The following is a 25,823-nucleotide window of genomic DNA, read 5'->3' as shown; positions in this document are numbered from 1 at the left end:
AAAGAGCTGATCACTCATCTGTGCCAGAGACCACGGGAAGAGTTTGCATGCATGGCGAACGGAAGCCTACAGTCTTTTGGGCAACTCAGCAGCTCTGGAGCCCTGCCCTTGCATGGGTGTATGTATTTGGGCAAGGACAGTTCTTCTGTGGTGCCTAACACTAGACATGAAAAATCCTACAATTGTGGGGTACTTGCGAGTAGCCCATCATGCAAATCAAGGAGGTTCGTGAGCATGGGGACCATGCTTCCTTGTTGTTTTCCGAAAGCAAGGAGGAGATAATTGGGAAGGCAATGAAGGTAACAATCAGCAAAGAAGACTCTTCCCAGGCCCTGAGCCTGATACCAGCTCTCTTTCTCTTTGCTATCTTCCCTGCATATCCTGAACCTGTTTCACCCCATGTTTTTCACGCTCCATCCATCTCAGGTCCCTTGGTACATTGTTTCCTCTTAAAATTTTACACTACAGTTTTCACTGTTTCAGTCCCTGCTATCAGCTCTGAGACCTCAGGAACACCTCTTATTGACCAAATCTGCACCTCATCTCATTGATATACTTTTCTTCCTATACCTTCAAACCGTGCCCTCACTGGATTCTCTGTTCTTCTTCCCTATCCATTCTTCATGTATCCACCCTACTGGGAAGGTCACTCCCTCTTCCAGCATATTCCTGTACTTTATGTGCTCTCCCACAAGAGAAATGAATCACAGTAATTGGCAGCAGGGAGACACCCAGAGTGTGGGAACAGCTTCACTGAATCAGTGGACCAGAGGAGGTTACACTGAGAGAATTTAAAAAGCAGTTGCAAAACCCACCTATCTGTTAAAGCTTATCCATAACCAAAGTTAAAAACAAACAAGGAAAAAATAAAACCAAATAAGCTAAAGGAAACAAACAGGCATAGACTCACAGAAACTGGAAAGGGTGAATCCCCTACAAAGTACCCTCTGGACATCAGCATGTAGATCTGATCTAACTGTTCTGCACTGAGGCTTTTTGTTGATGGGGTCCCTGGGGAAAAAAACCTGGATGGTTGGCTGGCTGAAACACAATTCTAAGTGATAGGAGATAGACAGAAAAGATGATAAGGGGTCAAAGGGAGGGCAGCAACTTTCCATACTCAAATTCAGGCTCTAAGGACAAAAAGCCTGGCTGCAGCTGACTGGGTGTTAGCTGGACCACTCTTCTAGAATCTCTTAGCTAATCGGTCTGCTGTGACAGCAACACCCCCAATCATTCTTGTCAAGAATCCTATAGATGAAGTGTAGGCCTTGAGGTTACTTAAAGCTACATTTTTCTCCCTTAGCATCTTAGGGATCAATAAATGATATGCACAAAACAGATATTGTGGAAACAGAAAGGAGACGTTATTCTTTCTAGAAATCTGCTGTCATATCTTTCAACTTACTGATTATCACTGGCACAAAAAAAATTAATGAGGGAGCAATCCCACTGGTTGTTTAGATGGCAAAAGTTTATCTTCTTCAAGGATCTCTCGCTCATATAAGTGATGTTGGCATAGAAAGTACGCTTATTAAGTTTGCAGACGATACCAAACTGGGAGGGATTGCAACTGCTTTGGAGGACAGGGTCAAAATTCAAAATGATCTGGACAAATTGGAGAAATGGTCTGAGGTAAACTGGATGAAGTTCAATAAAGACAAATGCAAAGTGCTCCACTTAGGAAGGAACAATCAGTTTCACACATACAGAATGGGAAGAGACTGTCTAGGAAGGAGTATGGCAAAAAGAGATCTAGGGGTCATAGTGGACCAAAAGCTAAATATGAGTCAACAGTGTGATACTGTTGCAAAAAAAGCAAATGTGATTTTGGGATGCATTAACGGGTGTGTTGTAAACAAGACACAAGAAGTCATTCTTCCGCTTTACTCTGCGCTGGTTAGGCCTCAACTGAGTATTGTGTCCAGTTCTGGGCACCGCATTTCAAGAAAGATGTGGAGAAATTGGAGAGGGTCCAGAGAAGAGCAACAAGAATGATTAAAGGTCTTGAGAACATGACCTATGAAGAAAGGCTGAAAGAATTGGGTTTATTTAGTTTGAAAAAGAGAAGACTGAGAGGGAACATGATAGCAGTTTTCAGGTATCTAAAAGGGTGTCATCAGGAGGAGGGAGAAAACTTGTTCACCTTAGCCTCTAATGATAGAACAAGAAGCAATGGGTTTAAACTGCAGCAAGGGAGATTTAGGTTGGACATTAGGAAAAAGTTCCTAACTGTCAGGGTAGTTAAACACTGGAATAAATTGCCTAGGGAGGTTGTGGAATCTCCATCTCTGGAGATATTTAAGAGTAGGTTAGATAAATGTCTATCAGGGATGGTCTAGACAGTATTTGGTCCTGCCATGAGGGCAGGGGACTGGACTCAATGACCTCTCGAGGTCCCTTCCAGTCCTAGAGTCTATGAATCTATGAATTGATACTTTAGCCAACCTGCTTGCATACTGAGACGTTTATGTGAGATGAACCTCTTTTATAGTTAATTTATTTTTTCCACCCAAATTGCAGAAGAACCAGATGTCCTCTTAGGAAATTAATACTATGGGGTTCATTGATATAAATAATAGGTTCCAGATTGTCTGCATTGATCCAGTATTGTTGAGATTTCAGGAGAGAGCACTGAATGCCTCACATTGCCAGGACAATCTGACTCTGGAAAACAGCCTGAGGTGTAGATGCTATCCTGAATGGAAGAGTTTTATGCTGGTACTAATCATTCCACATTACCGAGTGCAGGAATTGATAATGCTGCGGAGCTACTGGAATGTGTAACACAACTCCTCTGAGCATAAGTAATGCCCCAGCTGCTGCAGCCACTGATTTCAAATTTCTTGTAAAAGAAAACCAAAAAGAATTCAGCTATTTTACATCATTGCTTGGTATCCTTAAACTTCAAATGAACTGTGAAGAACAGGGTAGCATGCCTACTTGCCAGTTCCGTGCTAAAACTGCAATACCAGAGATGCAGTGCTGTAGACCCAACCTCTTTTCTTGACTGATGGGGAGATCAAAAGGGACAAAGCCACAGAAGAGGAAATGTCCATGAAGCAGCAATTAGAAACTGGATGTTATCAGTTACCATTCCCTTAGGGAGAACAGTCGAAGGAGGGGAAATATAGACCCTGACATTATGGAATCCAGAGCCAAGAAACATAGCTGTGTATCTAATAGGGGATCTCTGAAAGAAGAGCCACCTTTGCAACAGTACATATGGGTACAGTTCTCATTAAGATTTTAGAAAGGAAGACTTTTAAAAAGCTGAAAAGTCCACACCAACTGTCATCAAAGAAACTTCCTCTGAGGAGAGGAAATGCCAGCTTGTTTAGAAAAATATACCTTTCCTTCATGCACATAGTCACACAGCCTTTTGAGCTACTACACTGCTGGCCAGAGATTCTGCAAAGTCAAGACTAGGCTGGAAACTTAATCAGCTTCTAAGGATGAACATTAGAGGCTTTCCCTACAACTTGTGAGGAAAGATTTGTCCTTAGGCAGTCCCTAAAGCCAAAGAACTAGCAGCTGCATTGAAGAATGGGCTTCACATCCACAGCAGTTATCATGGAACATGTATGAACCTCAAAGTAGGGAGTTTTTTTATTTTGTGGTTAGGTTAAAATACCATAAATATATTTTTTCCATACACCATTACCTAAACTTCAAGAATAAACTGGAGGAAAAGATTTTGCTGACTAAAGCTTTTTGTGTGATCCTGCTAAATCACTCCACCAGCCTGCAAATATACTTAGGATTGAAGCCTGGTTTCTAGAGCAGCGGTTCTTAGACTGTGAGTCGGTACCCCAAAGAGGGTGAGACTCCATTTTAATGGGGTCACCAGGGCTGGCTCAGACTTGTTGGGGCTTGGGGCCGGGACCAAAGCCCAAGCGCTTCAGCCTTGGGCGGCGGGGCTCAGGCTTTGGACCTACCACTCGGGCTCAGGCTTTGGTCCCTCCCCTCTTGAGGTCATGTAATGATTTTTGTTGTCAGAAACGGGTCACAGTGCAATGGAGTTTGAGAACCCCTGTTCTAGAGAAGAATACGATTTCCTTTCTGAGGCCAGCATCAATTTTCCTGCCAGAGGGATCAGATAGGGAGGTGTTGCCATCTGCAGGACAGAAGGACTTCTAGAAACATATCAGTATAGTTGAATCCAGCACAGGAAAAGAGCCCCATAACTGTGATATGTCTGTAAAGAATTTGTATCAATCTATCAAAACTTTTAGATATGGGGGATTCCCCATCAGGAACATCTCTGACCTCCAATACAATCTAATTCTGATCAGATAAAGCTAGACAAATTCTGTATCTCCTCTCAGCATCTAGAAAGATCCCCTGTGCCCCCAACTTTTTCAGCTTTAAGACAAGCCTAGAATCTGTAGAAAATAATTTAATCAGATTATTGATGCCATCCAATTTAACGTTCCTCAAAGAGTCATTGTTCGAGGATTTGTATTTATTGTACTCACTGGGTTCTTAGGAGGAAGAGGAAAACCTTTTAAAGTTTCTTTTGAAAGTGTGTGGGTTTGTTTAGGGGTAGATGTCTTATTCTTAGGAGAAACTGAGGGTGACTATTTTTACTTACTTTTCACCTTTGCCCTTGTCGGTAGAGGAGGGATCATTGTTGTCAGAGAAAGAACCACTCAGAAAAAATACAGAATGGGACTTGGTTTAATGAGATTTGGCAAGGAACAGGGGGTTGTTCCATCAAGAGGTCATAAATGTTTAAAGAGTGGTTCTACTCCAACCAGTGGCTGCAAAAATGACACTGTGGGGTTAGATGCTTATTGTCCTTCACTGATTTCAGATACAATCCTTAATTTTATAAATGAAAATATGCATTTTAAAAAATGTTAGACCTTCAAGCTCTACATGAGATCTGAAAGTCAAGCTTTTTTTCTTTTCTCCTCACTCATCATCATCAATTACCCTGAGCCAAAAAGACGTGCATTGGATTCCAGATGCTCCTTAACAACAGGCTGCCATATGCTAGGTGGGGCATTGTTGGTGGGATGGTCTTGGGACATCACTGTGAGGTTTTTGATTTGTCAGGGAAGTGGGGGTCAAAATGAAGGAAGAATTCTGACTAGTATCTTATTTTTTAGAAGTCAGATGGTAAGAGGTAGCTGGTTTATGAGGGTAGGTTCAAACACTATATGATGCAAATTATAACTCTTAATGTAACCAGGACACATACATGCTTTAAAAAAATATTTATCCCATTAGATCATTTCACCACAATTAGTATATTCACTCTCATTTATAGAATAAAACAAGGAAAGGTATGTAAAAATGTATGCCAAAATGCTAAGTTTGAGATTTCAAATTAATAATAGAAAATCCAATGAAGATCCCCTTAGCAACTATCTCCTTGCTCTCAGGGATTACAAGAATGTTCTCCATTATCTGAGCATTGGGTAACTTGACTACAATGCAGTAAATAATACACATACTATACACAAAAGAACTTCACTTTGCTGGAGGTCTTCAAACCACGATTTGAGGACTTCAGTAACTCAGACCTAGGTTAGGGGTTTGTTACAGGAGTGGGTGGGTGAGATTCTGTGGCCTGCATTGTGCAGGAGGTCAGACAGGATGATCATAATGGTCCCTTCTGACCTTAAAGTCTATGAGTCTATAACCAAAGATGTGAATACTGTTGCAGACTACATACATGTAAGTATAATAGATATTTGTAATCTGCAACAGTATTCACATCTTTGGTTATAAAACAAAGTGAAGTTCTTTTGTGTATAGTGTGTGTATTATAGTACATGTAAACTGAGTGTTTTCAGGAAACCAACAAAACACTTCCTTTGTTTTATCATTTCCCTCTCACTTGGGCCCTGATTCACCGGGGCTGCAGCTGAGCTGTGGTTGCGGGAGCCTCATAAGTACAAAGGTGGCTGTACGCTTCTTTTGCACCTCCCAGATTAGGCTACAGCAGAGGCTGCTCTAAACATGCTGAGCCGCAATGACTCAGCACAGAGCCACCTAGCACTGCAGTGTGGCTGATGTGCAGAGCTCCATTCCACTATGACAGGGGCTGTATAAAAGAGGGAGCCAGTTCTGCTGGCTATATGCCTCTTGGGAATCCCCTCTAAGACTGTGAGCTTTCCATAGAGCCATCATACAGGGGTCACAACACAGGGCAGAATCTAGCCCCTTGTATCTGTAATTCAGCCATTTTATAAAGACTGATTAAATAGGGATGGAAATCACACCTACAAAGACAACTTTTGGGTCGTCTACGAAGCTCCTATCAAGCCAAATAAGAGTTAAACTGATAGAAGCATCTTTAATTAATTCATCCTCTAATAAGTCACCCAATTCCCAAGTTACGGCCAGCTTTTGGGTTGGCAAAAGCCCTCTTACAAACCTCTGCATCCATCTTCCTTTCATTCCCACACTTGTTTTGTTATGGTTGCTTTGACTAGAAGAATAGATAATTTAACCTATAAAATACAAAGACACCTCTCTAGAAGTACAATACATTTGGCTGGGACGAAAGCAGCATGGTGTATCTTTGCCAGCCAGGAGCACGCTGGCAGTCTCAACATGGGAGGGAGGAAAAAAGAGTAGGTTGGAGGCACAAGTTGGGAGCAGATACGGTGGTTGAGTTTTATGGGGGAGAGTGAGGAGGAGCGAAGGGCATGATGGTGATCTCCTTTATCAAGCTATAAAAAAAAAATGGATTCTATTCAGTGGTTGGGTGAAGCTTTTCTCTGGGTCCCCTTGTTCCCCTGCTTCATTTCCCCAATGTTCATAAATATTAAATCCTGCTTCAAAGGCAAGCCAGTGAAAAAGCCACATATATGCTGAACGGTACCTTATGTACAGAAACACAAGAGTAAAAGGACCTATTAGCAACAATAGTCAGAAAGTAGAGGCTTCATCCTTGCCAAATAAAACAAGCAAATTAAATCCTACAAAGTATATGCAGGGTGAACATTTAAAGATCATGTAAGATAACGCTACCCTTTTAGAAGGCAATGTTGGATGACAGTCTATTGTGTACAATACAGAAATAAATATTGAGTCTACAGAGATATTCAAATTCTGGAAAGAGTACAGAACTTGACAAATTAGCTCAAGGGGCATGAAAAAGATTTCCCAATGAAGCAAGGCTCATTGAATTTAAAGATATGTTTTGAGAAAAGGTGATGGCAAAAGAATTGTTATAGCTTTTAAGTACCTCTTGGGTGAAACAATGAAACAGGAATATTTCCAAGAGGAGGGTTTTCAGAAAGCTGAGTGAATACTGCAAAACAGCATTTGAAAATATTTGCTGGAATAAAAATCCATAGATGTATTTCTGTGGTAATTCATAACCCTTTCATTTCTCTCTCACAAATATTCAGACAAATAACGTTCATGTGCAAGAACGTTCATAGAAAGAAAAAGTCTTACAAATACCTGTGCAAATATATAGTTGCAAAGTTTTGTGACAGAAGTATTTGCCTGGTCATCTGGAAAATGACTTAAACAGCTTCAGTGACTTATTCAATTCCTCCCCCTGTATATAAAAGTTTCAGACATCCAATCATGGAACAGAAACAATAGTCCTGGGACTCAGATGTCCAGTCACACAGCATAAATAATGAATTATGGATGGCGAATAGGAGTTGTTTATAATCTGTGAGCAATCCCATAGGCTGAAAGATATTTGCATAAAACATGAATCAAATGAGCTTGAAAAAGAAGTTCATACTTACTTAAGTCTGTTGATATAAGTAAATCTGCAAACAGACGAAGAACTAATTTATTCAAATAAAGTATTTGCTACAAATACTTTACACAGTTCTGGATATCAAATGTATATGGAGGAGTCATTCAATCACAGAATCACAGAATATTAGGGTTGGAAGAGACCTCAGGAGGTCATCTAGTCCAATCCCCTGTCCAAAGCAGGACCAACACCAACTAAATTATCCCAGACAGGTCTTTGTCAAGCCTGGCCTTAAAAACCTCTAAGGATGGAGATTCCACCACCTCCCTAGGTAACCCATTCCAGTGCTTCACCAACCTCCTAGTGAAATAGTGTTTCCTAATATCCAACCTAAACCTCCCCCACTGCAACTTGAGACCTTTGCTTCTTGTTCTGTCATCTGCCACCACTGAGAACAGCCTAGCTTCAGCCTCTTTGGAACTCCCCTTCAGGTAGTTGCAGGCTGCTATCAAATCCTCCCTCACTCTTCTCTTCTGCAGACTAAATAACCCCAGTTCTCTCAGCCTTTCCTTGTAAGTCTTGTGCCCCAGCCCCCTAATCATTTTCAATGCCCTCTACTGGACTCTCTCCAATTTATCTACATCCCTTCTGTAGTGGACGCAATACTCCAGGTGAGGCCTCACGAGTGCCAAATCGAGGGGAATAATCACTTCCCTCGATCTGCTGGCAACGTTCCTACTAATACAGCTCATTATCCCGTTGGCCTTCTTGGCAACAAGGCATACTGCTGACTCATATCCAGCTTCTCGTCCACTATAATCCCCAGGTCCTTTTCTGCAGAATTGCTGCTTAGCTGGTCGGTCCCCAGCCAGTAACGGAGCATGGGATTCTTCTGTCCTAAGTGCAGGACTCTGCACTTGTCCTTGTTGAACCTCAACAGATTTCTTTTGGCCCAACCCTCCAATTTGTGTAGGTCACTCTGGACTGTATCCCTACCCAGAGAGCGTATCTGCCTCTCCCTCCATCTTAGTGTCGTCTGCAAACTTGCTGAGGGTGCAATTCATCCCATCATCCAGATCATTAATAAAGATGTTGAACAAAACCAGCCTCAGGACTGATCCCAGGACACTCTGCTTGATACTGGCTGCCAACTAGAATCAAGCCGTTGATCACTACCCATTAAACCCGACATTCTAGATAGCTTTCTATCCACCTTATAGTCTATTCATCCAATCCATACTTCTTTAACTTGCTGGCAAGAAGACTGTGGGAGACCATATAAAAAGCTTTGCTAAAGTCAAGCTATATCACATCCACCACTTTCCCCATATCCACAGAGCCAATATTTCATCATAGAAGGCAATCAGGTTGATTAGGCATGACTTGCCCTTGGTGAATCCATGCTGACTGTTCCTGATCACCTTACTCTCCTCCAAGTGCTTCAGAATGGATTCCTTGATGACCTGCTCCATGATTTTGCCGGGGACTGCAGTGAGGCTGACCAGTCTGAAGTTCCTCAGGTTCTCTTTCTTCCCTTTTTAAAATATGGGAACTATATTTGCCTTTTTGCAATCATCTAGGACCTCCACTGATCACCATGAATTTTCAAAGATAATCACCAATGGCTCTGCAATCACATCAGCCAACTCCCTCAGCACCATCGGATGCATTAGATCTGGACCCATGGACTTGTGCATGTCCAGCTTTTCTAAATAGTCCTTAACCTGTTCTTTCACCACTGAAGGCTGCTCACCTCCTCCCTATACTGTGTTGCCCAGTGCAGCAGTTTGGGAGCTGACCTTGTCTGTGAAGACTGAGGCAAAAAAAGCATTGAGTACTTCAGCTTTCCCCCCCATTCAGTAAGGGTTCCACACTTTCCCTGACCTTCTTGTTGCTAACATACCTGTAGAAACCCTTCTTATTATCCTTCACATCCCTTGCTAGCTGCAACTCCAGTCGTGCTTTGGCCTTCCTGATTATACCCCTGCATGCTTGAGCAATATTTTTATACTCCTCCCTAGTCACCTGTCCAAATTTCCACTTCTTGTAAGCTTCCCTTCTGAGTTTAAGCTAACCGATGATTTCACTGTTAAGCCAAGCTGGTCACCTGCCATATTTGCTATTCTTTCCACACATTCTGCTATTCTTTCCGATTTAAGAAAAAGGTTTAACATTAATTATGGATGTAGCTGTGTAGGTTTTAAATTAAATTTTCATGTAATTTAGGCCACGTTAGGGGCCTAAAGGACAACAGTAGTAAATAACAGGACACTCAGGAAGCAGGCCGAGCTTTCATTGGAGGAAATACATTCACATGGCAGTTGCTACAAAGAAAACACTGGGAGAACTGGTTCATTTAAATATTGCATCAACAATTCTAAGCATGGGAGAACAGAGGCAAATCCTGAATACAAGGGAAGAAAACTGAGGTATTTAACTGGTCTGAATATCTAAGCTGTGAAACAGGTCATTATGAACTAATTCCACAGCAATTTCTCTTTCTGATTATAAAACAAAAAGTGTCTCAGATCACTAATTCTTCTGAGTCTTGGCTGGTAGAAGCCAGAAAACTGTACAGTATTTTTGCCTATCAAACTTCACTGCTCTAATTAGATCAGCATTGTAGATGGGAACTTGGAAAGTTAGTCCTGCTTCCTTAAACCTGGTAACTAACAGTATAAGAGAACTAATTCTTCTTCCAGGGTAATGAATGGCAAAATTCCCATTGATTTTCATGAGAGCAGGATTGAGCCCAAAGCTTTTCACTGCCTATAATTACTACACAAACATACAGAGATGTTCCAAACACTAACTTTCCCACAGAGGTTGCATGGAAAAAACAACTATATGATTAGTAAGAAGCTTTCAACATTTCATTATAGTAATAATACATTTCACTACACTCCTACTAAACATGACTGAAATTAAGCAACACCCATGTTTACTTCATTTATAAATGACACTTCTGAAGTTCTAACATCAAAACAATGTTGCAACAGGGTAATATCTTATTTAAAATTAAATAGCATTTGTTATTCTTTTTACACTGCAATTATAGCGGCATATCAGTGCCGCTATAACTAAGGAAGCATCAATAATTCCTTAATAAACCTTATTTTCCCTTATTTTCAGGGGGGACATAAATTGAACCATAACTAAATTCCTCCAGGCTAAGAGTTAATGTTATAGGTCTCAGTTGAAAAGATACTTTGGTTTTCATTTATAAATGCTGATAAGCACAGCCTAAATAATATGGTATACTACAAAAGTGGTCAGATATACATACCAATAATTTAAAAGAATATAAAAAAATTAAAAGTAATATACAAGTTTGGAGAACGAGGGATGTATCTGTATTATTTTTTTTTCTAAATATCATGTGTACCTCAGTTTACCTCTGTGATATCACACTGCCTGGCTCCACTGAAGTAAATCAAAGGATGCTGCTAGGGGGAAATCAACGGGAAATGAAACTATGGCAAAAATAAGGTACAGTCCAGAGAACATCACCTTGGGGAAAGAATGAGGAAGCTATCAATTGGGAAATACTCCTGGGACAGATTCCAGCTAGGCTGGCAAAGTTTATTCTTCCGTGCCCAGGATAATAGGGAATGCTAAAACCTTAAAGATGCTGGCTTAGGGAAGAAGGAGGCAGAGTTAGTTGTCAGCAGCTGCCTTGAGGGAGAAGACTCTGACAGAGACACACTAAGAAAACAACACAGAAACCGCAGCAAACCGACTCGCCCTCTCAACCAGAGATGGAGACAGCCAGGCAGAAGGGAACTTTCAAAAGCTTGCAAGGAAAGATTATGGTGTAGGTAAAGACCTATGCGTATAAACGTTTTGGTTGTTATCCTTTGTTGTGTGAATTATGTACATTTGACTGAATAAACAATGCTTTCTTTTGAATGAAATATTTTTGAGTCACTTTAATCAGCAGCTGTTTCAGGCTCCCAGAGGAAAACAGCTGACAGGTGCCAAACACAGTTGGATCTTTTGGGTTTACATGGTTAGTAAATGGAAAACTGAAGCCCAGACACCAAGTCTAAGAGTGGTAGGACCATATGGTTTCACCTGAGCAGGGTGAAGATAGCTAAACCTCTCCCCAAAGGGGGTGCAAGTTGAGAGAGGTTAAAAGGGGTCTAAAGTGCATCTCGCCCTGTAACCGTGACAATATGACTGACAGAAGATACTATTTTAATACATTGAAAAATTAATCATTATCAACAGTTTTAAGCCATATTGGAACAAACAAAGTTGATTTGTTTTGGATGCATTTTCTCATTAATATAACTTAAAAACCCATCCTTATCTGAAGTCAATGGAACTATTTATGTGCTTAAAGTTAAGAATGTGTAAGTACTTTGCTGAATCAGAGCCTTAGGTATATGGAGGCAAAAGGGGAGGGTCTTATCCTAAGGTCAATGGTAGCAGCAGGAATTCAGCAGATGCTCAGCACCTTTCAGGATCTGATCCTAATCAGTTGTGTAAATTAATACTTATCACCCAGTACAATGAAGTCCAAATTAATGGCCTTACACTAATAGTCCCATTTAAGTCAATGTAATTATTAGGGAGAGAAAGACAAAGTGCATTTGTTGCATAGCTTTGAAATCAAGATGAAACGGTTGTTGCTGAGACTATTCTCGGTGATGAAATATTGTGACTGGCCCAAAAAAAACAAGGGACAAGGAAGACAGAAAGAGAAAGAGCGTTGGGATTATGGATAGTTTGTCATACTGACACTGGAGCTAGAAACAAACTACCATTTCTGCTTTGAGATTTGTGTTTCATAGAATCATAGAATATCAGGGTTGGAAGAGACCTCAGGAGGACATCTAGTCCAATCTCTTGCTCAAAGCAGGACCAACACCAACTAAATCATCCCAGCCAGGGCTTTGTCAAGCCGGGCCTTAAAAACCTCTAAGGAAAGAGATTCCACCACCTCCCTAGGTAACCCATTCCAGTGCTTCACCACCCTCCTAGTGAAATAGTGTTTCCTAATATCCAACCTAAACCTCCCCCACTGCAACTTGAGACCATTGCTTCTTGTTCTGTTTCTTAACAAGCTTTCAGTAAGGTCCTAAGTATGGACATGTATAAAAAATTAAGTCACTGCATATCATTTTTAACATTTCTATGGTCAACATTTCTTATGGAAAATTTCATTTACTTTTAGTCAACCCCTTCCTCAATACACTGTTAGAGACCATTGTCTAACTGCTTCAGTTGTGCTTATCATCAGATTCAGTGCAGAGGAATATCCATCTTGGGAGACTGGTTCTGTGTTTGTGTGGAATAGATTTGTGGGTGAGTAGAGAGATTTCAAATAATTGGTTATGCACCTAAACAAGGTAAACTTAGAAATTATACATTAACAAGATTGCTAGGATGTGTTCCAAAAATGACAACCGCCTCCTTGCCAAATTGAACATGTTTATTTTAAGTAGGGATTGATGAATCTCCGAAGTGCAGAGTTTGGGCTGAATTTGGGTAAGTATCCAAAAGTTCAGATTCTTATCCAAACAATCTGAACCTCAAGAGTTTAAACAATTAAGCTGGAAATTTTGCAAGAACAAATATTTTCATGAGATTATGAGCATGGTGTTTTCTGCATGCAAACTGGAAGTATACATTATTCATCCAAAGACATTCAGAACACAGAAAAGATGGTTTGAGTATGATTCTAAAAAAATAAAGTGATGGTACTAGGGATGAAATGTACCATTTTCTCTTCCCTCTCCCCTTTGCCTCTCTCTCATTTTGGGCATCTTCATTGATCAGGTTATTAAAGTAAATCATAATACTCTTGGACATACCTCCAGGCCTTTCATGTTCTCCATCTGTATGTAAAAGCATTGAAATAGGCATTCCTACATTCTTAGATCTTCCAGCTACAACAACATTTTTTCCAAACGTTTGTATTCCTTACAGGGAAAAAACAAAACAAAAAATAATTCAGATAATTTAAAAGACCCAAAAAAACTCACCACTTGAACTTGAATATTTTTTTTTCTATTTTAGTGTTAAAATAGGTGTTTACATAAGAGGGAATTTTTGCCCTCAATTTTATATTTTTCCTCAGAATTTATCCAATTTATCACTTAAATTATCTTTCATTACTTAAAATTGAGGTTCATCTAAACTCTAGTACAGGTACTTGCAGATGATATTACAAAAATATGCAAAATATATCAGTGACCATAAAATTACATCATGAAAGATCAACACATTGTTTTGACTATTGTCTCTGTGCTCAATTTATTGTACATCTCCTGGCTTTAAATATCTTACTCTATCCGCAGAATACTGCTCCATCCATCTTACTATCCTTTCTTCTCCATTCAGTCCAGTACTTTAACATAAAAAAAATTATGAAGCAGAACATGTTTGCTGCCAAGTTTTGAAATGCCAAACCAACTTTTGACAGCAGTAGTCTCTTCAGAGACTGCACTACTTCAGTGCAGAGAGAACACTTATTTCATTTCAATTTATTCAACTAGTTAAATTCAATTATGAGTTCACTGAAAGTTAAGACATCAATTGGGAGTTGGAAAAGAAGGAAAACTTCTTTTCCTCTTCTGATCTAGGAATAAAAACTTGGTGAAAGTGCATGGGCTCTACTAGTTCTAAAATTTGGAAATACATGGTGACCAGAAGTAATCTGTTCAATTCACTAAAACTACAGATAATATTTACTTTGTTTAATAAATCAGTTAATTTATCACACGTTTTGAAAAACTTTGTTTTACATTTAAAACTTTTTTTCTTATGCATCCAGCACATTTAAGGTAGCTTTATTTAAAAAAAAAAAAATCTGTTTTTGTTCATGTTTAATTGAATTTGAATTTCCATCCAAATAAAATTTGGCACAAATCACAAGTGAAAAATTAATCATCATCTAATAAATAAAGGCATAATTCTTCATTTTCTAATATAATAAAATATGCAAAACTTAAGAATCTCAATGAATAGAAGTTTACCTCAACTAATCGCTTAAATAAACGTATACAGCGCATCCTCCTGGTTAGCAAAAAGAAGCACCAAATTTAGTGAAAGGCTATATTTAGTAGCAATTCAACATGTTTTAAAGGTTGCCAACTAATGAGAATCACACTTTCTTTAGGAAAGAGTTTATTTAAATTAAGCTTTCCTACTTACTGATTAAAATTGCTTATTTAAATTGCTTTGATTTAAACCAATCCATCCTGCTGTATTCTATCACATAAATTTATTTTTTCTTTTCCAGAGCATTTCAATAGACATTTTATTTCCTACCTGTTCTTTTTATAATTTCCCAAACAGCAGCAGCAGTGGCAGGTATTACAGAAGGTTGATCAAGACACAGTCGTCCAATGTTGATAATATGGAATCCATCCACATCCTTTTCAGGTGCAACAATATTGCAGACTGTTCGTTCATCTATATGATCTGGAAAATTGTTATTTAAAAATTATATTTCTTCTCAGGTGTCAACAGAAGTGAGCACTCCCAGCCCAACTTTTTTATTTTTAAGGAAAACCACATGTATTGTATTCAGTTCAACAGTCTGTCAGGTCACCATAATTATTCACCATGACTAAACTGCCAGCCTGATACGGGGAGAAAATCCTTTCTACCCCACATATGGTGATCAGTAGTTTAACTGAGATCTATGTCAAACAGATTTAGTTAAACTATCACATCTTTTGTAATATAGACAAGCCCAGATACCTCATGAGTTAAAATTTAAATCTGTTGTTAAAATATAGTGTTCATTGGTCTGTGTGAAAATAGCATAGTGGTTTCAGTCCAGGTTCCAGTGGATTGATGTCTGCAGCACTCAGAAACCACCACCATAAATGACAGTCTAAACAGAGTAGTGAAGGACCAAATGAGAATGGAGAGTGAGTTACTCTCTCGCTGTTAGGGTATGTCTACACTACCCACCAGATCGGCGGGCAGCAATCGATCCTGGGGGGATTGATTTATCGCATCTAGTCTAGACGTGATAAATCGACCCCTGAGCCCTCTCTTGTTGACTCCTGTACTCCAGCGCTGCGAGAAGTGCAGGCAGAGTCAACAGGTGAGGGGCAGCAGTCGACTCACTGTGGTGAAGACACCACGGTAAGGCGATCTAAGTATGTCGACTTCAGCTACATTATTCACATAGCTGAAGTTGCGTCACTTACATCGATCCCCCCGCAGTGTAGACCAGGGCTTAGGCTATGTACGCAACTACTTATCTCAGCAGATGTTGCTCAGGGGTGTGTAAAAAACACCTCCCTCAGTGGCATAAGTTACACTGACGTAAGCGCTGGTGCGGACAGCGCTATGTTGGCAGGAAACGTGCTCCTGCCAGCACAGCTACTGTGGCTCATTCGGGGTGGTATAATTATGTCAATGGGAGAGCACAGAGCAGCTACATGAGAGATCTTGGTGCAGCTGTGCTCTGTAAGCTGGCTAGTGTAGACATAGTCTTAGAGGTGGCCCCTCTAGATCAGTGCAGATGCCTAAAGGCAGGGCTCTGCAAGAAAGCAGGGAGTTTACAAAGCCACTACTATAACTGTTCGGAATATATAGAGAGGACTTCAATCCCCAGGCTTTGAGGTGGGACCTTTCACCAGTTCTAAATTCACAAGAAATACTTAATGAACAACTCTCACCTCCACCCTTGAATCTGTTAATATCGCTGCCGCTGCTTTGCAGACAAAACCAATGACTCTAGAGCTAAAAGTCAGCGCACTCCAATCTATTCCCAGAGTCAATCATTAGTCAGTAAATCAGACTTTGTCCTCCTTACTTATGTTACACTGCCACCATGTGGCCAATTCATTTCACTGATTGAAAACTGCTGAAATTAATACTAGATAACCTTAAAGTTTTGCACTTTAAAAACAAAAACTCAACACTTTCCAGCCACAGATCTCAAAACAACTTAAGAAGTATTAAACCTCAAAACCCTTTGTGAAGTATAGATTATTTATCCCCATTTTACAGATGGGGCAACTAAGGTACAGAGAGGTGTCCAAGGTCAAGGAGCAAGACGGGTTCGCAAAGGTGGAAACCTGATCCGACTCACAGTCCTGTGCTTTGTTACTGTTATTTGTATGACAGTAGACCTTAGAAACCCCAGTCAGGAGTCCAGGCCCAATTCTGCTAGGCCCTGTACACGTGTACCAAAAAGACAGTTTCTGCCCTTAAGAGCTCACAATCTAAGTGCACAATGAGACAGCGGGTGGACACAACAGAGGGGAACACAAGGCAACAGATATTGATTAGCTCAGTAAGCAGTAGTCACAGCGCACCAACTGCCTAGCCATTGCTGAGGGTTTTGTAGGCATCACAGCATGGATGGGCTTGTAGGAGAGACGTAAAGGAGGATAACATAAAGGCTTTGTGAATTTTTACACGTAGCTCATTCTAAGCATAAGAGATAACATGAGAAAAAGCATGAAGCTGTTTGAAGGAAAACTGGACTAATGGGTGATGAAGGTTAGCACTGCTTGCGGAACAGAAGCGAGGCTGACCACTTGATAGCATACAAGACGCAATAGGTAAGATTGAGATATGCCATAAAAAGGCCTTAAAAGTGAAGACAAACCATTTGTTTTATCTGGTGAAGAAGGGGAACCAATGGAGGAACGCAAAAGGAAGTGACAACGCAACAAGTCAAGAAAATTATCATTGCAGCAATGTTTTGAGTGTATTCAACGGGTAGTGGGCAAGATGACTTATCAAGACTCGAAAGAAAGATGTTGCAGTAGTCAAGCTGGGAAATGCTGAGAGCCTGCATGAGAGTTTTAGCTGTGTTGACAGAAAGGAGAAGCTGAATCTTACGGTATGTCTACACTGTGAGCTAGCGGTGTGATACCCACCTCATACACCTATACTTGCACTAGGTCGCTTCGAGCTAGCATGCTAAAAACAGTAGGACAGCCATGGTAACATGGACAGTGGCAAGTGGTGGCACAGGCTCTCTGCCCAGAATACGTACTCACAGGATTCAGGCAAATTTGTATTCCGGGCAGCTAGTGGCTACATTACTATTTTTAGTATGTTAGCTCGAAAAGAGCTAGCGCAAGTATGTGTACAGAAGCTGCGTCTCACACCCCTAGCTCGTAGTGTAGACATATCTTTAGAGACCTTGTCCAGAAAGAAGCAGCAAGATTTAAATGTAGCCTGGATGTGTGAATCTAGAAAGAGGGCAGAGTCAAAAGAAGATGCCAGGATAAAGTGACAAGGAGGACCACAGTCTTGTCCTTGCTGACAGAGAGATGTTGGGATGCAGAAGAGTAGTTTGGGAGGATGTCTACGCTGTAGACCTTACAGCCGCTGTAAGGTCTCCTGTGCAGCAACTCTATGCCGGCGGGAGAGAGCTCTCCTGTCGGCATAATTAAACCACCCCTAAAGAGGGCAGTAGCTATGTCGGCGGAAGAGTCGGTCAGGGTGTGTTTTTTTCATACCTCTCACTGAAAAAAGTTTTGTTGACAAAAGTACTAGTGCAGACATAGCCCTAAAAAGCTTGCTTTAACCATGATACCATGTTTCCTCTGGAAAAAAAATTACATCTCTCACTTCTATTCTAGCTACTATTTTATCAAATGATGTTTTTCTTTGGAGGTCATACAATAGCTGTAATTAGTTATTGATTTGTTAATTAGTTGGACACTAGTTCGTTTTCACATGTGGGAAAAAAAATGCAGAAAATATTGTCTAAAGCCTATGATTAGCAAGTATGAAAGGGTCACATTTAATGAAAACCCTTATTAGCAGAATCTAAAAACAGAACAAAACAAAACAGAAAGCTACTTGCATATCCCATGAAAACGATAAAGTTGGCCATGGTCAAGTAGAAAACAGAAAGATGTTTCAGAACAGCAGCCGTATTAGTCTGTATCCGCAAAAAGAACAGGAGTACTTGTGGCACCTTAGAGAGTAACATATGTATTTGAGCATATGTTTTCGTGGGCTACAGCCCACTTCATTGGATGCATAGACTGGAACATGTTCTCCGTATGTATAAATATCTTCTTGCTGTATGTTCCAGCCTATGCATCCAATGAAGTGGGCTGTAGCCCACGAAAGCTTATGCTCAAATACATTTGTTACTCTCTAAGGTGCCACAAGGACTCCTTTTTTTAGAAAAGATGTTTGACTCAATGCAATCAATACAAAATTTTCTGGGATGCTAATTAAGAAACAGCAAGCACTTTATTTAAAATGTTTGTGCTTTGAGATGGAGGGGAATACATAGCAGCTGCCAAATGCCAGTATGACACACAGCACCCCAAAATGAATAGGGGGAACCAGGATCCTACATCTCCCCCACAGCACCCCAAGGAGTGTGTTGGGCTCATCAGCAGAAGTATATATGGCCCACACACTGGGATTCAAGCAAAGGATTGTGTCTAAAAGATAAAGGCCTAAAATGGTTAAATCTCTTGACATTTGTACTACTAGACTGCATCTGCCATAGTATCCATGGGAGCGCACTGAGTTATATAAACATGGACATCTCATATGCTTGTCCCACTCTGCACATGCATCGATTTGAGAGCCACCTATGAAGGGACCCCTCCATGCACACCTAAACAGGGGTCACATTAAGCAATGATTTCTGGAGCTCCACTTATGCAAATTAAGAGGTAATTGAAGCAAATCATTAAGTAGTTCAAAGTACTTCTATCAAAAAAGGTTTAACTCACTTGTAAAATTAGGACTTCCCTGGGGTCAGAAACAGCTAAGCAGTTAGCAAAGCAATCAGATCTTATATTTCTAATGGCCCATTTTTATAATTACTGTCACTCATATAGGTGCATGTTACATAATTAGTTTTTATTATAACAATTATATTTTAATCTCATAAATTATTGTCCATGATACACATTTAATTACTATATTGTGTCTGTGCAGTGTTCCAATACTTTTGGAAAAGAAAGATTGAAGAATATAAAAACACCAAAGAAAAAGCAGGTTCTGTCCTTCCAACAATTACAATTTAAAAAAAATAAAATAAATAAGAGGCTCTTTGTGGCTGACCATCAGTTGTTAATTCATTCCAGAGAAGCTACATAGACCTAGCATTCCCGGATCTCAAAGCAAAGACAGCTCTCATTTCATGTGCCTGTGTGTATGTGTATGAAAATACCATAGGAACAGATTCTCTACCATACAAGGAAAGAGATGAAACTTAACCTCTTAGCAGTCTAAGGAAGAATATTGCCTCATCTTTGGAAACCCCCAAAAGAACCAAATTACCTTGGGAAAAGGCTAGTATTTATTTTTAAAAAATGAATTACATACTTAATGCAAAAACACAGTGCTCAAATACAGAATGGGGGACAACTGGCTTGACAACAGCACTGCTGATAAGGAACTGGGAGTTGTGGTGGATCACAAAGTCAACGTAAGTCAGCACTGCGATGCTGTTGCAAAAAAACCAAATACAATTTTAGGTTGCATTAACATAGGCATAGCATGCAAGTGACAGAGGTGGTAATACTGCTCTACTCAGCGGTGGTTTGGCTCAGCTGGAGTACTGTGTCCAATTTTGGTCACCAGTGTGTAAAATCACACAATCATAGAAGATTAGGGTTGGAAGAGACCTCAAGGGGTCATCTAGTCCAACCTCCTGCTCAAAACAGGACCAATCCCAACTAAATCATCTCACCCACGGCTTTGTCAAGCCAGGCCTTAAAAACCTCTAAGGATGGAGATTCCACCACCTCTGCAGAGAAACTGGAAAGAATCCAGAGGTGAATGTCAAAGATGATCAAAGGGATGGAATGCAAGCCATACCAATAGGGTCCTACCAAATTCACGGTCCATTTTGGTCAATTTCATGGTCATAACATTTTAAAAATAGTAAATTTCATGATTTCTACTCTTTAAATGTGAAATTTCATGGTGTTGTAATTGTAGGGGTCATGACCCAAAAAGGGAGTTGGGAGAGATTATTGTTGGGGGGGCTTGAGATACTGCTACCCTTACTTCTGTCTGCTTTCAGAGCTGGACAGCTGGAGAGCGGTGGCTGCTGGCCAGGAGCCCAGCTCTGAAGGTAGAGCCTCCACCAGCAGCAACACAGAAGTAAGGTTTGCATGATATGGTGTTGCCACCTATACTTCAGCACTGCTGCCTGCAGAGCTAGGCACTCAGTCAGCAGCCGCCACTCTCCGGCTACCCAGGTCTGAAGGCAGCAGCGCAGAAGTACGGGTGGCATAGCATGGTATTGCCAGGCTTACTTTTGTGCTGCTGCTGGCGGGGCGCTGCCGCCTTCAGACCTGGGTGCCTGGCCAACAGCTGCTGCTCTCCAGCTGCCCAGCTCTGAAGGCAGCGTAAAAGTACGTGTGGCAATACCACAATTCCCCTAAAATAACCTTGTGACCCTCCCTCGCGATTCCCTTTTGGGTCAGGGCCCCCAATTTGAGAAACACGGGTCTCCCCTGTGAAATCTGTATAGTATAGGGTAAAAGCACACAAAAGACCAGATTTCATAGGGGGAGACCAGATTTCATGGTCTGTGACACATTTTTCACGGCCGCGAATTTGGTAGGGCCCTACATATGAACAAAGGCTGAGGGAACTGGGTATGTTTACTTTGGAAAAGAGGAGATTGAGGGGGAAAATGATAGTGGTCTTCAAATACTTGAAAGCCTGCCATAAAATAGATGGAGAAAAGCTGTTTTCTCTTGCCACAGGGCGCAGGACAAGAGGCAATGGGTTCAAATAACAGCATAGCAGATTTAGATTAAATCTCAGGAAAAACTTCCTAACTGTAAGAACAGTAGACAATGGAACAGGTGCCTAGGGAGGTTATGGAAGCTCCTTCATAGGAGATTTTCAAAAGGAGGGTGGATAGCCATCTGTCTTGGATGGTTTAGGAACAACAAATCCTGCATCTTGGCAGGTGGCTAGACTAGGTGAACCTTGTGGTCCCTTCTAACCTTATGATTCTATTCTGGGGAAAAATCTGGAACTGGGTGTACGTTGGGATCACCTTGTGGGGATTTTTAAGGCTGGTAAAAGAGAAGGTGTGGCTGGCTGGCTGCAGCACAGAGAGAGACATAGCTGGGAGTGACTTACATGCTGAAGGCTGTTTGTGAGCAGTCCAAGCTGGTGGCTTCAGCAGCAAAGCATTGGAAAGGGCATCCCAGGTTACAGGGCGGAGTGAGACAGCTACTCATTAGTCTGGACTGTTCCCAGGTATGTCACAGCTTCACCAGCCAGTGAGTATAGCCTCACCCCCTCTCACACACAACACAAGGGAGTGGAAGAAAGTCTGCCCAATTTATACAGAGACTAACACAGAATAATTCCTGTTCACCCTTGAGAAAAATATGTGAGATGCACAATATTCCAGGGCATAAACAGATACCTATCCTCTTAATCCAATTAACAGGGAAATTTGTGCATTTGATAAGAAACCTCAGCTTCAATAAGAATAATCTCCACTGTTTCATTAGTGAGATACAGGATAAAATAAGGAATCAATATTAAATAACGGGTGTAAGCATCATGCAGCAGACTCATTATAATCAGCAGTTTCCTCTGAAAGGCTTTTTATACCAATGGGATGCAGCTTGTATGCACCAGTTGTTTACAGTTTCTCTCTTACAACTGTCCAACTTTAAAGCATATAATAAAATTGCATTACTTACCTGGAAGAGGTAACTGGACCAATATACCATTAACTCTTGAATCATGGTTTAATTTGGCAGTCAGATCTAAAAGTTCTTCCTCAGAAATGTCTTTAGGCTTCAATATTATCTCACTACAAATGCCTGATAAAAAAGCAAAGCAAAAGACATTTGCACGGTGCAAGCTTTTTCTAAGGTGAGCTGAGACATTTTTGGCGAGGTTTTTTAGAAGTGCCCAGCACCCACCCAACTCTGCTCCCATTGACTGTCTTCAATGAGCACTTAAGAAAATCTCACCTTTTCTGTTTAATTTTAATAGTATGCATATATAATTCATGTGTAATCTTATAAAGAAATTCATAGGAAGTTAAATGTCTTAATTCAGTAGGTCTAACAATATTAAAACAGATTTATATATGTTTGGAAAATCCTAATCAAATAATTTATCAAGCAACATCATAGAATTGTAGTTGTATTGATATCGAAGTGATTCAAATTTCCATTTAGACTGTGGTGTTAATTCAGGAGGGCTGCTTATTCTTCCAATGTAGTCATTATTAAATGTATTTTTTCCTGCAGGATTTTAGAGGAAACATTTAATAATAATAAAAAGTAATTCTTCTATTGATGAGACAATGTAACAGAATTCTATTTCATTTTATATACCAAGCTCTCCATCTTCCCTATGAATTGAAATAATAAAATTATAGGGGAAAAATAAAGATTTTTGCAACATCATCTGACATTCCTGAGCAGTTCAATTTTTTTGTTTTGTTTTTAACTTAATATAAAACCAAATGCATGAAAACAATACAATTTAATCTAAAAATTTATAAAACCAACTGACTATTAGTGGGTCAATTCATTCTTTTCACTACTACAGGTTATAAAGTATAAGTCAAGGATTTTTGTTTAAAGTCGGTATTCTTAAGGACATCTAAAAGAAATACCCACACCCTATCTGTTTTATATTCTTACACCACACATCACAATGGTGTCAGAGGATCCTGTCCCATAGTATAATCTACAAACCTTTCCAAGCAGAGTAAAGATGTGAAAACTGAAGATGATGAAAATAGGGGTAAAAAGCAAGACTGTAACAGGATGGTCTGCCCCCTTTAAGGTAGTGGGGACACAGAGCCAGCTAGCACTGTTAAATTAATTATATATCACTGGTTTCTCCTGTTCCTTTCTTCACTGCTACTGAATTTTCACCGCGATCAAAAGACTGATGTAAGATAAGAGGTGAAATTCTGCCTCTACAGAAGTAGTGTGTCTATTAGGGACAATGAAAATAATATTGTAGCTGAGCAACTGGCTGCATTCCATATATTTGCTAGGAATGACAGTTTTCTTTATGCCAAGATGTAGATGTACCTCTTGTAGCCACACTGTAAATGAAGGGTACAAAAACTGATTTGAACCTATTTTTTAAATTTTGTTAGGGAAGACCTGGATCTTTTTTCTTCCTCTCATTTTTAAGGTAGATGGTCTAGATGACCTTCTAATGCTTTATTTTTGCTTGAGGAGGAAAAGCTGTGATTTTTTTTGGTGAGGTTCTTTGTGGTTTTCATTTAATTTCTTATTGTTTTAATGATGATATTTGAACCAAAGAAAGAATGTGCCTTGTCTTATGAAAATAGATACGCTCTCTAAGCAAGGATCCTGAGCCCGCTCTAAGGAATACTGAAAGACGTGTTCGTCAGGAAGTTTGGGCAACTTAATCCTAGCCAGCGATATTATTGCTATAAATGATACTTGGTAGAAGCTGTTAAAGGGGATTGATTCGAGAAAAATATCCATAGCTAACGGCATGCATTTTAAAAATGGTATCTAAAGTCAGGCAACTAAATCCTTATTTCATCATATAAATAAGTGGACTGACTTTCAGAAGTGAATGAGAACGGAGCATGCTTAGAAGTTACATTTGAAAAACTGAAGCTAGGCCTTTAGCATGGTGGATCCCACTGAGAAATAATCAACCTCTGAGATGGAATTGTAAGCAGAAGCTTTTCAGAATTTTGATAGTGCAAAAGAATTAGATGAGTTATGGGGAGTAGTGGTGAGGTGCTGTGGTCTACTGATTGGGCACTCAACTGCCAAATCTATGAGCTATTTACAGGTTTCAGAGTAGCAGCGGTGTTAGTCTGTATCCGCAAAAAGAACAGGAGTGCTTGTGGCACCTTAGAGACTAACCCATTTATTTGAGCATAAACTTTTGTGGGCTACAGCCCACTTCATCAGATGCATAGACTGGAACATGTAGTAAGAAGATATATCTACGTACAGAGAACATGAAAAGGTGGAAGTAGCCCTACCAGCTCTAAGAGGCTATTCTTAAAGCTGAGACTGCTGCCTTTTGGATTTAGAGGTGTGAAGCTGTTGTTTTTATTTATGAATCCAGAAAGAAGGTATTCAGTGGCAAAAGGAATTTCACAAGGTACTATGGCTATAACTTTATGTAATGCCTTACAATCATGATGATATTATATAAAATTTTCCTATAAAATGTAGCTACTTCTTTTGAGACGTATCAATTCACAAGCTTAGTTCCTTCAAATTCTAGGATATTAGAACTTGTTTCTAGGGATTCAGGTGGCTGTACCAGTTACAGAGAAAGATTAATTAAGATTGGAAAAGTAATCTCTTAAATTTATTGAAAAGTTTAAAATAAGTTATCCTGGGGTGGCTTGTGGGAAGGACCAAAAACTGGAGTGACTTCCACTTGATTACTCTTAATAATCTGTTTTTCCAAGGCAGGCAGATTTAAGGCATTGCCATAAAGCACCATACAAAGAGTTGAGAAGCCATAAGCCTTTTTCCCGCTGCGGTTTCCCTTAGTTTCTGATCTCTGAGGGAAAGCATGTAAATAATTTATTCAAAAACATTTAAAGTGTAGAAAATTAATTCATTGAAGGCCAACACCACTCTCATGCCTAATAGAACTATTTTCATATTATATTAATTTCTTTGTTTGCCTCTTGACTATATTCCTGCAGTATCACAATACAGTATTGTCCACAGTATGTAAATCAGGGGTATTCAAAAAGGGAAATGATTCAAAATGAAACCAAGATATTGATCATTTTGAATGAGAACAAATCTCACGCTTAATATGCAGATATTTGTTCTTACTCATCACATACCTACAGCAGTAGCTGCCTTCATCTTATTTCTTACATATGTATGACTGGCTGGGTTGTCACCTACTAAAATGACAGTGAGATGAGGTCTCCTGTTCCCAAGGGACATCCATGATTCTACATCCCTCTGGACTTCTTTATAGACTTGTTTAGCAAGCTGAGTCCCTGAGATAATGGTTGCTTCATCACTATAAAGACAAAGATACAAATTCAAGTGTTAAAAATCTACCATCTTAAGTCAAAAATTTCACAATCAAAATACCTAAAATACTCAGATATCCTGTATTATATATTTACAAACATTGGGGCCAATGGAGATTGACCTGCTGTTTGAATGATGTATAAATGACAGCATGAAGTTCAAGTGTGGCATGCCAGCTGCTT

The 25,823-nt window shown here is 39.9% G+C and overlaps 1 protein-coding gene across 2 annotated transcripts in view; it reads right to left on the bottom strand.

Moving 5' to 3' along the window:
- Positions 1–25,623, bottom strand: part of MTHFD2L (methylenetetrahydrofolate dehydrogenase (NADP+ dependent) 2 like) — a 41,977-nt gene extending 16,354 nt beyond the window's left edge. For both annotated transcript variants that reach the window (XR_004000741.1, XM_030565230.1), the window contains exons 1-4: positions 25,507–25,623; positions 22,318–22,440; positions 14,957–15,109; positions 13,498–13,605 (exon numbers count right to left, since the gene is read on the bottom strand). Coding sequence is in view for 1 of the 2 variants with exons in the window: in XM_030565230.1 (XP_030421090.1) it covers positions 13,498–13,605; positions 14,957–15,109; positions 22,318–22,440; positions 25,507–25,552 (430 nt within the window). In the remaining variant the exon portion in view is untranslated. The remainder of the gene's footprint in view (positions 1–13,497; positions 13,606–14,956; positions 15,110–22,317; positions 22,441–25,506) is intronic.
- Positions 25,624–25,823: the final 200 nt, after the last annotated feature.

Source organism: Gopherus evgoodei, chromosome 5, assembly GCF_007399415.2.
Source record: "Gopherus evgoodei ecotype Sinaloan lineage chromosome 5, rGopEvg1_v1.p, whole genome shotgun sequence".
Classification (NCBI taxonomy): domain Eukaryota; kingdom Metazoa; phylum Chordata; order Testudines; family Testudinidae; genus Gopherus; species Gopherus evgoodei.
Note: the sequence above shows the minus strand (reverse complement) of the source record. Positions and strands in the feature narration are given on the sequence as shown.